Here is a 17,274-nt window from a genome sequence, read left to right as displayed (position 1 = left end):
TTTTAGGATTAAATGGGATGTCTGGATTTGCTTTATTTATTTATTCATTTATTTATTTTTTGAGACAGAGTCTTACTGTCACCCAGCCTGGAGTGCAGTGGCATGATCTTGGCTCACTACAGCCTCTGCCTCCCAGGTTCAAGCAATGCTCCTGCCTCAGCCTCCTGAGTAGCTGGGATCACAGGTGTGTGCCACCAGGCCCAGCTCATTTTTCTATTTTTAGCAGAGACAGGGTTTCACCGTGTTAGCCAGGCTGGTCTTGAACTTCTGACCTCATGTGATCCGCCCACCTCGGCCTCCCAAAACATTGGGATTACAGGCGTGACCCGCTGCACCCAGCCTGGATTTGCTTTAATATGAATTCAGCCCAGTAATCCCAGCACTTTGGGAGGCCAAAGTGGGCAGATCACTTGAGCCCAGGAGTTTGAGAGCAGTCTTGGCAATATGGCGAAACCCAGCCACTTAAAAAAAAAATACAATAATACAAAAATTAGCTTGGCATGGTGGCACACATTTGGACCTCCAACTACTTGGGGAGCTGAGATGGGAGGATAACCTGAGATGGGGAGGTTAAGACTGCAGTGAGCTGTGATTGCACCACTGCACTCCAGCCTGGGCAACAGATTGAGACCCTGTCTCAAAAAAAAAAAAAAAAGCCTGACGCTGTGCCTGCCTCATGCCTGTAATCCTAGCAATTTGGGACCCAGAAGCAGGGAGGATCACTTGAGCTTGAGACCAGCCTGAGCAACATGGCAAAACCTTGTCTCTACAAAAAATGGCTAGGCACGGTGGCTCACACCTGTAATCCCAGCACTTTGGGAGGCTGAGGCGGCAGATCACGAGGTCAGGAGTTCAAGACCAGCCTGACCAACGTGGTAAAACCCCGTCTCTACTAAAAATACAAAAATTCGCTGGCTGTGGTGGCGCGCGCTTGTAATCCCAGTTATTCAGGAGGCTGAGAAAGGAGAATCGCTTGAACCCGAGAGGCGGAAGTTGCAGTGAGCCAAGATCACGCCACTGTATTCCAACCAGGGCGATAGAGGGAGACCCCTTCTCAAAAGAAATGGGAGGCCAAGGCGGGCGGATCACGAGGTCAGGAGATGAGACCATCCTGGCTAACATGGTGAAACCTCCGTCTCTACTAAAAATACAAAAAAATTAGCCGGGCATGGTGACGGGTGCCAGTAGTCTCAGCTACTCGGGAGACTGAGGCAGGAGAATGGCATGAACCCGGGAGGCAGAGCTTGCAGTGAGCTGATATCGCGCCACTGCATTCCAGCCTGGGTGACAGAGCAAGACTTCTCAAAAAAAAAAAGGAAAAAAGAAAAATGCTGTTTGGTTGGGTGCAGTGGTTTATGCCCATAATCCCAGCAATTTGGGACGCGGAGGTGGGTGGATCACTTGAGGTCAGGAGTTCGAGACTAGCCTGGCCATCATGGCAAAATCCTGCCTCTACTAAAAATACAAAAATTAGCCGAGTGTGGTGGCATGCTCATGTAGTCCCAGCTTCTTGGGAGGCTGAAGCAGGAGAATCTCTTGAACCTGGGAGGCAGAGGTTTCAGTGAGCCGCCATTGCGCTGGAGCCTGGGCAACAGAGCGAGAGTCCATCTCAACAAAAAACCCAAAAAACAACAACAAAAAAGCTAAGCATGGTGTCATGACACGCTAGTCCCAGCTACTCACGAGGCTGTGGTGGAGGATTGCTTGAGCCCAAGAGGCTGAGGTTGCCTTGAGCTGTGATTGCACCACTGCATTCCAGCCTAGGCAACAGAGTGAAACTCCGTCTCAAAAAAAAAAGAGAGAAAGAATTCAGCCGGGTGCGGTCCTCATGTCTGTAATCCCAGCCCTTTGGGAGGCTGAGGCGGGCGGATCACGAGGTCAAGAGATTAAGACCATCCTGGCCAACGTGGTGAAACCTTGTCTCTACTAAAACTACAAAAATTAGCTGGGTGTGGTGGTGCATGCCTGTAATCTCAGCTACTCGGGAGGCTGAGGCAGGAGAATCCCTTGAACCAGGCAGTCGGAGGTTGCAGTGAGCCGAGATCGCAACGCTGCACTCTAGCGTGGCGTCAGAGCGAGACTCCGTCTCAAAAAATAAAAATAAAAAAAGAATGCATTGGGGAAGGAGTGAACAATGATAAAAATGAAACATGATTGGGGGTATTACTGGTTATTAAGTTGGATAATCCGTACATAGGTATTGATTGTATTTTTCTTGTATATATTTTTAAAATTTCCATAATACACTTGAAGATTATTTTATATGTCAGTTTTCCTTAACATCTTTCTACTCTATAGAACCTGAAAAAGTGCCTGAGATAATTAGGTCATCAGTCAAGTCTAAATAACACCTTGTCTGGGAGCAGGAATAGGCTGAGTAGACCAGCCCACTCCTGTCCTTAGTGATTGAGTCTTAGAGCAAGAGAAAGGTTGCCTGATGAGAACACTTTATAGAGCAGTCTTTCTTTTTTTCCCCCCAATAAGATATTGCTTGTGGGGTGTTATTTGTATTTGTCTTAGTGGTCTGGGGGAGAAATCTAAAGGGAAAAGTCATGGGTTATTTTAATCTGTAAATGTTTAGCTGGTAAAGGCAGTATTTTCCCCCAGTCATTATTTTGTTTGCTCACAGTCATTTTACCTTTGAGCCCCAAAGCAGTTTTATATTTTCCCATTTCAGATTAGCAAAATGAGAGAAAAACACTAAATTATTATTTTTAAATTTTTTTATTTTTAATTTTCGTGGGTACATGGTAGGCGTGTGTGTGTATACATATATATGTATTTTTTTTCCCAAGACGGAGTCTTGCTCTGTCACCCAGGCTGGAGTGCAATGGCATGATCTTGGCTCACTGCAGCCTCTGCCCCCCAGGTTTAAGCAGTTCTCCTGCCTTAGCCTCCCGAGTAGCTGGGATTACAGGCGCCTGCTACTGTGCCTGGATAATATTTTTGTATTTTTAGTGGAGATGGGGTTTCACCATGTTGGACAGGCTGGTCTTGAACTCCTGACCTCGTGATCGGCCTGCTTCTGCCTCCCAAAATGCTGAAATTACAGGCGTGAACCACCGCGCCCGGCGGTGTATATATTTATGTGGTGCATGAGATGTTTTGATACGGGCATGCAATGTGAAATAATCACGTAATGGAAAATGGGGTATCCATCCTCTCAAGCATGTATCTTTTGTGTTACAAACAATACAATTACATGCTTTCATTTTATTCATTTATTTATTTATTTATTATGATTTTTGAGATAGTCTTGCCCTGTCAGTCAGGCTGGAATGCAATGGCCCAATCTCGGTTCACTGCAACTTCCGCCTCCCAGGTTCAAGCAATTCTCCTGCCTCAGCCTCCCAAGTAGCTGGAATTACAGGCGCACACCACCACACTGGCTAATTTTTTGTGTCTTTAGTAGAGACGGGGTTTCACCATGTTGGCCAGGGTAGTCTTGAACTCCTGACCTCGTGATCCTCCTGCCTCAGCCTCCCAAAGTGCCAGGATTACAGGCTTGAGCCACTGCGCCCAGCCACTTTTATTTTAAAATAACACTAAATTATCAAATTTAAACATTCCTTTGTTATAGAGCAAGTTTTTGTGAGATACAACTTTCCCTTCAGGCCTGAAACCAGTAACTGTTCCTACCTTAACAATGGAATATTTCAGGCCTACTTTGTGTCGGGTCAAAACTAGTATATTCTCTCTGTACCTTTGAAACCAGCACACGAAATTTTTTTGTGGCACTCAGTCCTTTCGTATGCCCAGTTGATAAACAGTATTTTATTATAAATGCTTCATTTTCTTCTTGTAGATAATCCCACTGTTTCTGGCATGTCAGATATGGATTATCCTTTACAAGGACCTGGTTTGCTGTCCGTACCCAACCTTCCAGAGATCAGTTCCATCCGAAGAGTTCCTCTCCCACCTGAACTTGTTGAGCAGTTTGGACGTATCCTATTACTTTGTATTTATTTTAAAAATGTTAAAATTGGTATTTTTCATTGCTATAATTCTTGTTCTATGTTTAATTAATGTGTTGTATATCAATTCATTTAAGGGTTTTATTTAAAATATGTTTAAGTATATGGGTTCTTTGTTGTATTAAAGAGTGCACACATAGTGATTTTTTACATAAATATTAAGTCAAAAGCTATTGAAACAAGTTAAAGAAAAATAAGATTCAACTCTGTCTGCCTTACATCCACACTGCCTCAGATATGCAGTGTAATTGCATGATGGGTGTGTTCCCTCCTATCAGCAGAGCTTGGCTCACAATTGACAGTGATATATTCATGTGGAACTATGAGGATGGGTATGTATTTAAGGCTGGTTTGCTTTAAGGGTGATTGGAATTTATATAAACTTTACTGTAGCTAGTGTTCTCATTAGAAGCTGCTTGGTTTATCTTTCATTCATCTAGCCTTTGGGTCAGTGCTTCTCAGTATGCTTCTCAGTATCCATCATCTGGGGATGTTCAAATGTGCATTCTGTTTTAGTAGTCCTGAGTGAGGCTCCAGAGTCTGCATTTGTAACAAACTGCCAGCTGCTGCTGCTGGTGTAGGTGGCATTCTTGCGTAGCAGGAGCCCAGGTCCCAAGCTTTTAGCCTGTAGTAAAAATAGATGTTGGCAATTCGTTGAGAGATGATTGGACATTTTTAAAGACTTCTGTTTTCCTTACATTTCTATGGAGTAGGCATCTGATATTTATTTATTTTGTTGTCATTTTGTGAATTTGACCTGTGTGTAAATTACATGTATAGAAATGATTCTGAGTGAAAGCCTGAGGTACTTTTGCTTAAATATAGCATATTGGTCTGGTGATCTCCCTGTTGACTTTTTAGAGATAGATTTTGTTTTACTTCCAGTTGTCCATTATATTATCCTTAGATGAGGTGTGGGATAAACATAGGAAAGCCCATATAATTAAGGTGTTACTTTTGCTCTTAAGTAATTAATGATCTTTCTAGGAACACATGTGCATTAAAAAAAACACTGTATCGACCAGGCATGGTAACTCATGCCTATAATCCCAGCACTTTGGGAGGCCGAGGCGGGTGGATCACCTGAGGTCAGGGGTCTGAGACCAGCCTGGCCAACATGGAGAAACCCTGTCTCTACTAAAAATACAAAAGTTAGCTGAGTGTGGTGGCACATGCCTGTAGTCCCAGCCACTAGGGAGGCTGAAGCAGGAGAATTGCTTGAACCGGGGAGACCTCGGAGGTTGCAGTGAGCTGAGATAGTGCCACTGCACTCCAGCCTGGGCGACAGAGCGAGACTCCATCTCAAAAACAGCAACAAAACACTGTATTATTGAAACAAAATTGAAGCTAAATGACAGCTTAATACCTATAGCTTAAATGAAACAATTTTTTTTCTATTAGAAGTTTGATAGCAATTTTTCTTGTTGAAATGTAATAGTTGTAATAGCAGTGATGTGTGGTTGTGATTATTTTTCATGTACCCTGAATGTTCCCCACTTTGTTATGTTACCATAACATTTTTTTTTTTTGAGACGGAGTCTTGCTCTGTCGCCCAGCCAGGCTGGACTGCAGTGGCGTGATCTCCACTCACTGCAAGCTTCACCTCCCGGGTTCACGCCATTCTCCTGCCTCAGCCTCCCGAGTAGCTGGGACTACAGGCGCCCACCACCACACCCGGCTAATTTTTTGTATTTTTAGTAGAGATGGTGTTTCACCGTGTTAGCAAGGATGGTCTCGATCTCCTGACCTCATGATCCGCCTGCCTCAGCTTCCCAAAATGCTGGGATTACAGATGTGAGCCACCGCACCCAGCCAACATACTCATTTTTATGCTAAATAATAAAACCTTTTTGTTTAGGTATGTATCTTTTCAAGAGAAGTCAATGCAAAAATATTACAGAACAGATACATGTGAGAATAATTATTTTCTTTAATACATGTTTTCGGCTGTGTGTGGTGGCTCACGCCTGTAATCCCAGCACTTTAGGAGGCCAAGGCGGGCGGATCACCTGTGGTCGGGAGTTCGAGACCAGCCCGACCAACATGGAGAAACCCCATCTCTACTAAAAACACAAAATTAGCTGGGCATGGTGGCACATGCCTGTAATCACAGCTACTCGAGAGGCTGAGGCAGGAGAATCACTTGAACCTGGGAGGCAGAGGTTATGGTGAGCTGAGATTGTGCCATTGTACTCCAGCCTGGGCAATAAGAGCAAAAACTCCATCTCAAAAAAAAAAACATGTTTTCACTTTAATGAAATTTTTTACATTTCCATTAACATCCAACGTGTTTATTTAACACATACATATTGATCTTATGTATCTGACACTCTTGTGGTAGGAACAGTACTGAATGAGATGAATGTGGTTCTGCCCTCATGGAACAAACAGTCCTACCTTACTGTGTGTCTTAGTCTGAGCTGCTAAAACAGAATACCATAGTCTATGATCAGCAGAAATTTATTTCTCATGGTTCTGGAAGCTGGAAGTCCAAGATCAAGGTCTGGTGAAAGCCCACTTCCGTGTTCATAGACGGCTATCTTTTCACTCTGTCCTCACATGGCCTCTTTTATAAGGGCACTAATCCCATTCATGAGGTATACCCTCATGACCTAATAACCTTTCAAAGGTCCCACGTACAAATACTGTCACATTAAGAGTTAGGATTTAACCTGCATTTTAGGAGGACACAGATATTTGATCCATAGCAGTGTGTGTTCATTTAAAGAAAAATTATTTGAAGAATGAACTTATTTTAAAAAATGAAGGCACAAGTAATAGGTCCATAAATTCAATTTTGTAAAATTTATACTTAAATATTCAATTGGCTTTCTATTATAAATCCTAATTCCATCTGGATGATAAAAATGTAATCTTGGTTATTTCATTGTTCTCTAACTCCCGGCTATCTCAGCATTGGATCATAGTTTCAAGAGGCTGTGCCAATTATCAAAGGGCCCTGTGGGATGGCATGATGTAGGAGGATGGGGAATCCTAGTCCACATAAGTTGCCATTTGGCTATTTTGTTCCTGTGTGGATGGCCTTTTCAGGGTGACTGGAAGCTTTCTTGAAAGTCTGGATCATATTTTTTTCGTGGTATTTTTTCTGCTTCATGTGAGCTTCTTAGATCTTTAGTTTGATGTCTTCTACTATTTTTAGAATTTTTTTCAGCTATTATCTTTATTTTTCTCTCTTTCTGTTTTACTTTCTGTTCAGCCGTTGTCTTTTTTTTTTTTTTTTCCCCAAGATGGAGTCTCGCCCTGTCACCCAGGCTGGAGTGCAGTGGACTGTCTTGGTTCACTGCAACCTTCGCCTCCTGAGTTCAAATACTTCTTGCCTCAGCCTCTGGAGTAGCTGGGACTACAGGTGCGGGCCACCACACCTGGCTAATTTTTGTATTGTTATTAGAAATGGTGTTTCACTATATTGACCAGGGCTGGTCTTGAACTCCTGACCTCCAGTGTTTTGCCCTCTTTGGCCTCCCAAAGTGCTGGGATTTTAGGAATGAGCCACTGCACCTGGCCCAGCCATTATCTTGAAATATTCTGATACATTCTCTTCTGAGATTTCAGCTGTACTTTTGTTACATACCTCATTTTGGATGCTCCATTCTGTTTTTTGTTTTTCCACTTTCTGTCTCTGTCTCCCTTTTTTTTTTTTTTTTTGTGGACGGAGTCTTAAGGTGCTGGGATTACAGGTGTGAGCCACTGTGCCTGGACCCCCTTTTTTTTTCCTCTTTAGAGACAGGATCTCCGTTGCCAAGGCTGGAGTGCAGTGGCATGATCTCGGCTCACTGCAGCCTCGACCTCCTGGGTTAAAGTGATTCTTCTGCCTCACCCTCCCGAGTAGCTGGGATTATAGGCATGCACCACCACACCTGGCTAATTTTTGTATTTTTAGTAGAGACAGAGTTTCACCGGGTTGGCCAGGCTGGTCTTGAATTTCTGACCTCAGGTGATCTGCCCACCTCAGCCTCCCAAAGTGCTGGGATTGCAAGCGTGAGCCACCGCTCCTGGTCTTCATTGGCTTTTTTTGGAGACTGAGTCTCACTCTGTTGCCCAGGCTGGAGTGCAGTGGCAAGATCTCAGCTGACTGCAACCTCCGCCTCTCTGGTTCAAGCGACTCCCCTGCCTCAGCCTCCTGAGTAGCTGGGAATACAAGCGTGCGCCACCGTGGCCGGCTAATTTTTTTTGTATTTTAGTAGAGATGGGGTTTCACCATGTTGACCAGGATGGTCTCAATCTCCTGACCTTGTGATATGCCCACCCCGGCTTCCCAAAGTACTGGGATTACAGGTGTGAGCCATCATGCCTGGCCAGTCTTTTCATTATATTCTGTGTCTAAATTTATTTCACTAATAAAGAGAATTCAGGAGTTCAACAGCAGCCTGGGCAATATGGCCAAACCTTGTCTACAGAAAATACAAAAATTAGCCAGGTGTGAAGTGGAGATTGCAGTGAGCCAAGATGGTGCCACTTCACTTCAGCCTTGGTGACAGAGCTGGACCTTGTCTCAAAAATAATAGTAATAATAATAATAAAGAGCACTGTAAGATAACACTTTGTTTTCTGTTTTTCTTTTCTTTTCTTTTTTGAGACAGGCTCTCACTTTGTCAGCCAGGCTGGAGTGCAGTGGCATGATCACTGCTCACTGCAGCCTCAGCCTCACAGGCCTATGAGATCCTCCCACCTCAGTGGCCTCACACTGCCATGCCTGGCTAATTTTTTGTTTCTTTTTTGTAGAGACAGAGTCTCACTGTGTTGCCAAGGCTGATCTTGAACTTCTGGGCTCAGGCAATCCTCCTGCCTCAGATTCCCAAAGTACTGGGATTAAAGACGTGAGCCACCACATCTGGCCTGTTTGCTTTATATGTGTAACATGTTTTTCTTCATTTGTTCACAGAGGAGACCTTGCCTATTTTGATGGACTTAGTGAGACTATTCTTGCTGTGGGGCTTGTGAAACCAAAAGCTGGTAAGAAATAAAGCTATAAGGAAGAGATTGTGTTTGTATATGTAAACTCCAAATGGTATAGACCTGAACAACAACACACCCTTTTTTTTTTTTTATTGAGATGGAATCTCGCTCCATCGAGTAGGCTAGAGTGTAGTAGTGCAATCTTGGCTCACTGCAACCTCCATCTCCCAGGTTCAAGCAGTTCTACTGCCTCAGCCTCCCGAGTGCGTTTGCTTGTTTGTTTTGTAACAGAGTCTCACTCTGTCACCCAGGCTAGAGTACAGGGGAGCCACCTCAGTGCTCACTGCAACCTCTGCCTCCTGGGTTTAAGTGATTCTCCTGCCTAAGGCTCCTGAGTAGCCGAAATTACAGGCATGCGCCACCATTTCCGGCTCATTTTTGTATTTTTAGTTGCATGTGGTTTGGCCATGTTGGCCAGGCTGGTCTGACACACCTGGCCTCAAGCGATCCACCCACCTTGGCCTCTCGGAGTCCTGCGATTACAGGTGTGAGCCACTGCGCAGCCAAATGTACCTTTTTATAGGAGGAAATAATAGACAAAAATCACTTTTTTCAAGGCCTAAGTAAAATTTTTTAAGATTATGTCCATTTTGCAATTATAGATATTCAGTGAAGTAAAAACAGACTTTTTTTTTTTTTTTTGTTTTGTTTTGTTTTTGAGACGGAGTCTCGCTCTGTAGCCCAGGCTGGAGTGCAGTGGCCGGATCTCAGCTCACTGCAAGCTCCGCCTCCCGGGTTCATGCCATTCTCCGGCCTCAGCCTCCCGAGTAGCTGGGACTACAGGCGCCCGCCATCTCGCCCGGCTATTTTTTGTATTTCTTAGTAGAGACGGGGTTTCACTGTGTTCACCAGGATGGTCTCGATCTCCTGACCTCGTGATCCGCCCATCTCGGCCTCCCAAAGTGTTGGGATTACAGGCTTGAGCCACCGCGCCCGGCAGACTTTTTTTTTTTTTTTTTTTTTGAGATGGAGTGTCACTCTGTTGCCCAGCCTGGAGTGCAATGGCACCATCTTGGCTCACTGCAACCCCAGCCTCCTGGATTCAAGCGATTCTTCTGCCTCAGCCTCCTGAGTAGCTGGGATTACAGGCACCCACCAAGCACGCCTGGCTAATTTTTGTGTTTTTAGTAGAGACAGGGTTTCACCATGTTGGTCAGGCTGGTCTCGAACTCCTGACCTCAAGTGATCTGCCCGTCTCTGCCTCTCAAAGTGCTAAGATTACAGGCGTGAGCCCCCATGCCCTACCCAAACTGACGTTTTATGCACTATTTATTTACTTGCACTGAAAATATATTTTCAGGCCAGGTGTGGTGGCTCACACCTGTAATCCCAGCACTTTGTGAGGCTGAGGCGAGCAGATCACTTGAGTCTGAGACTTCAAGACCAGCCTGGGCAACATGGTGATACGCTGTCTCTACAAAAAACAGAAACATTAGCCGGGCGTGGTAGTGCATGCCTGTGGTCCCAGCTATTCATGAGGCTGAAGCGGGAGGATCGCTTGAGTGTAGGAGGACAAGGCTGCAGTAAGCCTTCATTGTGTCACTGCACTCCAGCCTGGGCAGCAGAGCAAGACCCTGTCTCAAAAAAAAAAAAAAAGGCCGGGCACGGTCATTCACTCCTGTAATCCCAGCACTTTGGGAGGCTGAGGGGGGCAGATCACCTGATGTCGGGAGTTCAAGAGAAGCCTGACCACATGGTGAAACCCTGTCTCTACTAAAAGTACAAAATAAGCGAGGTGTGGTGCCACATGCCTGTAATCCCAGCTACTCAGGAGGCTGAGGCAGGAGAATCGTTTGAACCCGTGACGCGGAGGTTGCAGTGAGCCGAGATTGAGCCACTGCACTCCAGCCTAGGCAACAAGAGCGAAACTCTGTCTCAAAAAAAAAAGAAAAAAGGCAAAGCAAATGTATTTCCTTTACATAGAATCTAAAAGAGATGCATAAGTGTGTAAATATTGCTCTATACTGTTATCAAGGTTGTAATCTTTTCTTTTGTAGATAACTATAGGTCTAAGTTTTATTTTCTAAAATTTTCTAGGTTTTATTTACATTTCAAAATGAAATCTATAATATATATTTTAATCATGGTAAAATACACATAATACAAACTTTGCCATCCTAACTGTTTTTCAGCCAACACTTCAGTGGTATTAAGTCCATTCACGTTATTGTGTGACCTTTACCACCATCTGTATCTAGAACTCTATGTATCTTATAAAACGGAAACTGTGCCTATTAACTAAAAACTCCTGTTCCTCCTTCCCTCAGCAGTTGGTAGTAACCGTTCCACTTTTTGTCTGTAAGAATTTGACTATTCTAGGTTTCTTGATATAAATGGAATCATATGGTACTATATTTGTCATTTTGTGACTGGCCTATTTGATTTAACCTATGTCCTCAAGGTTCATCTGTGTTATAGCATGCATCAGAACTTTCTTCCTTATTTTTTTTTTTTTGAGCTGGACTCTCACTCTGTCGCCTAGGCTGGGTTGCAGTGGCATGATCTCGGCTCACTGTAACCCCTGCCTCCCGGGTTCAAGCAATTCTCCTGCCTCAGCCTCTCAAGTAGCTGGGACTACAGGCACGTGCCACCACACTTGGCTAATTTTTTGTTTTTAGTAGAGATGGGGTTTCACCATGTTGGCCAGGCTGGTCTCGAACTCCTGACCTCAGGTGATCTGCCTGCCTCAGCCTCCCAAACTGCTGGAATTACAGGCGTGAGCCACCGTGCTCGGCCAACTTTCTTACTTTTTAAAGTTCAGTAGTATTCCATTGTGTGTGTGTGTGTGTGTGTGTGTGTGTGTGTGTGTGTGTGTGTGTATATGTCATTTTTTAAAATCCATCTATCAATGGACACTTGGATTTTGTTTTCACCTTTTAGTTATTGTGAAAAATGCTGCTATGAACACGGATATACAAATATACATCTTTGTATTTTAATACATTTAAACTATTTTGTAATATAACACTTTTTAAACAGCATTAAATACTGAAGTGATTGTTTTCTAAGGTGGTTGTTTTCCACTGCTGTTTACTTTTTTTCCTCTTCATTACCTTGATGACATCCAAAATTTACTTATTTAAATGATCGTACATAGTAATATTTAATTAGTAGCTCATTTTAATGGTAATAAAAGCTTACTCTGTTAGTGCTTAAATGCTGAAAGTTTTCCTGCTCTTTGTCTACTTTATCTTAGGCATCTTTCAACCTCATGTACGACACCTCCTGGTTTTGGCGACCCCTGTAGACATAGTAATTCTTGGACTGAGCTATGCTAATTTGCAAACAGGTATGGCAACCCACATGTTATGTTTTTTAAAATAATATTTTGGCCAATTGATATTACAATTAAAAGCTAATCTGGGTGAAATGTTGAATTCCATTGACTCAAATTAATGATTATTGGTGCCAAATCTTCAGGCTCTTTTCCACAAGTTAATGTTGGGTTTAGTTTTTTTGTTTTGTTTTGTTTTGTTTTGTTTTTTGAGACAGATTTTCGCTCTTGTTGCCCAGGCTGCAGTGCAATGGTGTGATCTCAGCTCACCACATCCTCTGCCTCCCGGGTTCAAGTGATTCTCCTGCCTCAGTCTTCTGAGTTGCTGGGATTACAGGCATGCACCACCACACCCAGCTAATTTTGTTTGTTTTTGATAGAGTCTCACACTGTCACCTGGGCTAGAGTGTAGTGGTGCAATCTTGGCTTAGTGCAACCTCCGCCTCCCAGATTCAAGCGATTCTCCTGCCTCAGCCTCCCAAGTAGCTGGGATTACAGGCGCCTGCTACCACACCCAGCTAATTATTTTGTAGTTTTAGTAGAGACAGGGTTTTACTGTGTTGGCCAGGCTATTCTCAAACTCCTGACCTCGTGATCTGCCTGCTTTGGCCTCCCAGTGTGCTGGGATTACAGGCGTGAGCCACTGCGTCCAACCTAATTTACTATTTTTAGTAGAGACAGTGTCTTCATGTTGGTCAGGCTGGTCACAAACTGCCGACCTCAGGTGATCCACGCACCTCGGCCTCCCAAAGTGCTGGGATTACAGGCATGAGCCACGGCACCGGCTGGGTTAGTTTCTTGTTTATTGTTTTACTATATAATAAACACACAGACACACACACACACACACACACACAGAAGGTTCTGTTTCACTTGAATTATCAAATTGTATCAGACTTAGTAATTTTAAAATGTATATTATAGAAGCTGTTGACTGTGTTGTCAATAAGAATTGAGTAAACATATCGATTCTGACAATAATGCAAAGATTTTTAAAAACTGTAGAGTAGCTAATAAACTGATTTATGTATTCTTTCTTAAAATAAATAGGTTCTGGAGTTCTTAATGATAGTATGTCTGGTGGAATGCAGTTGCTTCCAGATCCTTTATATTCTCTTCCTACTGATAATACTTACCTTTTAACAATAACTTCCACTGATAATGGCAGAATTTTCTTGGCTGGAAAGGATGGTTGTTTATATGAAGTAGCCTACCAGGTAAGTCTGATATTTGTAAACGTTTTTTTTTCTCTCTCTCTTGATGAAGTAGGGAAAAGTAAGCTTTTATTTTGTTTTCTAGTTATGTAAGGACATTAATATATTTTTATGACAAATATTCAAGCATCCAGGTGAAGCTGTAGTCCCCATGACTACACCATGCCTACAAAACTCAGTCCTCTCCTTAGAGGTAAAAGTCATTATTAATTCTATGTATGTCCTTGTGGAACATAAAGCAGACATCACTGTATGTGTCTCTATAGATATCTATGCACATGTGTTTGGGAGTGTATACGCATACACAAATACCTAATGTACTTTTGCAAATATATGTTTTCACTTGGATTATTGATTTAATTCATAATTGCTTTCTTTTTCTTTTTCTTTTTCCTTTTTTTAATGTGATGGAGTCTACTCTGTCACCCAGGTCTATCACCCAGGCTGGAATGCAGTGGCTCAATCTTGGCTCACCGCAACCGCCATCCCCTGGGTTCAAGCAGTTCTCCTGCCTCAGCCTCCTGATAGCTGGGATTACAGGCGTGCACCACCACCACATCCAGCTAATTTTTGTGTTTTTAGTAGAGGCAGGGTTTCATCATATTGGCTAGACTGATCTTGAACTCCTGACCTCAAATGATCCTTGTGCCTTGGCCTCCCAAAGTGCTAGGATTTATAGGTGTGAGCCACTGTACGCAGCCCATAAGTGGCTTTTCATTTAACAGTATGTCTTGAAATTCTTTCCTTGTCAGTATTTGGTTGATATTTTAAATTAGGGACTAAACTCCGTAGTTAATTTTGAATAATGTGTCTCGTTTTGTTGATTGTAACTGGTATTAGTGATTATAACTGATATTTCATGAAGATTTGAAGGTTTTTATAAATATGGATATACAGTAGTTATTGTAAGGGAGTTACATACTTTTATAAGTCTTCTTTCTATTTTTTTCTTTAAGGCTGAAGCAGGGTGGTTTAGCCAAAGATGTAGGAAAATAAACCACTCAAAGAGCTCACTTTCTTTCCTTGTTCCTTCTTTGCTACAATTCACATTCTCAGAAGATGGTAAGTAGAAAACAATAAATTTGGCAAGTAAAACTAATTTCTAACATATTGTTCCCTCAACATTTTCTTCAGAAATTATCATTCTTAATTGAAACAATTTGTTATGTTAAGTAGCATTTGGTATATATTCATAAGGTCTTTTAAAGGGTAAGAAGAGATTATAACAGAGAAAGTGTGGATTTTATTCTCAAGTTTACTTATTTCCTATGAATGTAGCATCAAAGAACTTGTGTCTAAAACAGCTGTACATACTTAAACCAAAATATCTGTGTGTGTGTGAGAGAGACAGACATGCAGACAGCTAATACATTGCTTGGTCTAGAACAAATTTCCAATATAAAAATAATATATCTTAGCTTTTAATGAACTGAGAGATTCAAACAGGTGAAATAATTTTTAAAATGCTTTGGCAACATAAGATCAGTATGCCCAAAGATTAATATGACTAAATTTTTAAATTATTTTCTTTCACACAATCAGTTAGGCCAAACTGGAAGTTTCTTAACATAAAGGACCAGGTATAATTATTCTACATATTTTTAGCATGTAGTAAACATTCATTAAATATTATTGAATGAAGAAATAACTTAGAACTTGTTTTCGATTTGGCTTAAAATTCATTTAGAGGACAAAATAACTTATTTTCTATGCTCGTAACCCAGTCACAGTATTTAGCATATGTTTTTTTCATGTGTTGTCTGACTAAAATGCTTTTTGGACTGAATCTTGTGCAAACATCCTTGGATTTAACTTCAAAGCAAGGGAGTAGAAAGCCCCTGAATACAAAGTTCTGATTCAACAGTTTGTTGTAAGTGGCTAATGTATTTGCTTTGTTAATCCTTGGCTTTGCTTTTTTCTCTTTTTTTTTTTTTTTTTGTCTTACTTTTAGATCCTATTCTTCAAATTGCAATTGATAATTCTAGAAATATTTTATATACACGATCTGAGAAAGGAGTAATACAGGTTAGTATTAATATTATACCATTAAGAGTAATATAAATCCTTATTTTTAAGGCCGACAGTTCCTGCCTCTTAAACTTTTCCTATGAACTGTATAATTAAAAAAAAAAAAAAAAAAAAAGAAAGCCTCCCAGGCATGGTGGCTCACGCCTGTAATCCCAGCACTTTGGGAGGCCAAGGTGGGCGGATCACCTGAGGTCAGGAGTTTGAGATCAGTCTGGCCAACATGATGAAACTCCGCCTCTACTAACAATACAAAAATTAGCCGGGTGTGGTGGCATGCCCCTTTAATCCCAGCTACTTGGGAGGCTGAGACAGGAGAATCGCTTGAACCTGGGAGGTGGAGGTTGCAGTGAGCTGAGATCGCGCCTTCGCTCTCCGGCCTGGGCAGCAGAGCAAGACTTCATCTCAAAAAAGAAAAAGCCCAACTCACTTCTCAGAAGGGGCCCCTTTCTATGAAATTTTAAATCTGAATGTTTTCATGTTTGTTTTAAATACCAATATTAAAGGATCCCTTAAAAGGAAAAGTTTATTAATATGTGTATAGTATGTAATCATGTTTAAGTGAGAATGATTTGTATTCACAGGTGTATGATTTGGGACAAGACGGACAAGGAATGAGCAGAGTTGCCTCCGTGTCACAGAATGCCATTGTCTCTGCTGCTGGTAACATTGCTAGGTAACATGTAATTTATTATTAAGCATTAAGCAGGCATAATTATACTATTTGTGTGTAGCATTCTAAAAGTATATTATTCCCTAACCAAAATGTCTCTAAAAGATAAGGAATGTTGAAGAGATGACACTCTTATGTTTTGAATGGAAATGTTAGAGACTCTTTTATTTTATTTATTTATTTTTTTGAGACAGGATCTCACTCTCTCACCCAGGCTGGAGTGCAGTGGCACAATCTTGGCTCACTGCAACCTCCACCTCCTGGGTTCAACTGATTCTTCTGCCATAGCCTCCCTAGTAGCTGGGATTACAGGTCCTTGCCACCACGCCTGGCTAATTTTTATATGTATATATTTTTTGAGACAAGAGTTTCACTCTTGTTGCCCAGGCTGGAGTGCAGTGGCGCTATCTCGGCTCACCGCAACTTCTGCCTTGTGCTTTCAAGCGATTTTCCAGCCTCAGCCTCCTGCGTAGCTGGGATTACAGACATGCACCACCACGCCCAGCTAATTTTGTATTTTTAGTAGAAGCAGGGTTTCGCCATGTTGGCCAGGCTGGTCTCGATCTCCTGACCTCGTGATCTACCCTCCTCGCCCTCCCAAAGTGCTGGGATTACAGGCGTGAGCCACCGCGCCTAGCCTAATTTTTCTCTTTTTAGTAGAGATTGGGTTTCGCCATGTTGGCCAGGCTGGTCTCTAACTCCTGACCTCAGGTAATCCACCCACCACGCCTCCCAAAGTGTGGAGATTACAGGCAAGAGCTTTTTTTTTTTTTTTTTGAGATGAGTTTCGCTCTTGTTGCCCAGGCTAGAGTGCAATGGTGCAATCTCGCCTCACTGCAACCTCTGCCTCCTGAGTAGCGGCTAATTTTGTATTTTTAGTAGAGACGGGGTTTCTCCATGTTGGTCAGGCTGGTCTTGAACTCCTGACCTCAGGTGATCCACCCGCCTCGGCCTACCAAAGTGCTGAGATTACAGGCATGAGCCACCGCGCCCCACCTGCAAACACTATTTTTATAACAAAGGCCTCAAATTTTCAACTTTTGTTGTCATTGTGCCTAGGTTATTGCTACAATCGAAGTGAAATAAATCAACTTTTTGTTTTTTTCAGGCAAGGTTTCACTCTGTTGCCCAGACTGG

The 17,274-nt window shown here is 42.4% G+C and overlaps 1 protein-coding gene across 1 annotated transcript in view; it reads left to right on the top strand.

Annotated features, from left to right (window-relative positions):
• Positions 1-17,274, top strand: part of NUP155 (nucleoporin 155) — a 75,517-nt gene that overhangs the window by 2,931 nt on the left and 55,312 nt on the right. The window contains exons 2-9 of the mRNA XM_025388766.1: positions 3,806-3,943; positions 4,210-4,306; positions 8,878-8,948; positions 12,148-12,240; positions 13,276-13,442; positions 14,396-14,501; positions 15,391-15,464; positions 16,049-16,140. Coding sequence (XP_025244551.1) covers positions 3,806-3,943; positions 4,210-4,306; positions 8,878-8,948; positions 12,148-12,240; positions 13,276-13,442; positions 14,396-14,501; positions 15,391-15,464; positions 16,049-16,140 — 838 coding nt within the window. The remainder of the gene's footprint in view (positions 1-3,805; positions 3,944-4,209; positions 4,307-8,877; positions 8,949-12,147; positions 12,241-13,275; positions 13,443-14,395; positions 14,502-15,390; positions 15,465-16,048; positions 16,141-17,274) is intronic.

This window comes from Theropithecus gelada, chromosome 6, assembly GCF_003255815.1.
Source record: "Theropithecus gelada isolate Dixy chromosome 6, Tgel_1.0, whole genome shotgun sequence".
Classification (NCBI taxonomy): Eukaryota; Metazoa; Chordata; class Mammalia; order Primates; family Cercopithecidae; genus Theropithecus; species Theropithecus gelada.
Note: the sequence above shows the minus strand (reverse complement) of the source record. Positions and strands in the feature narration are given on the sequence as shown.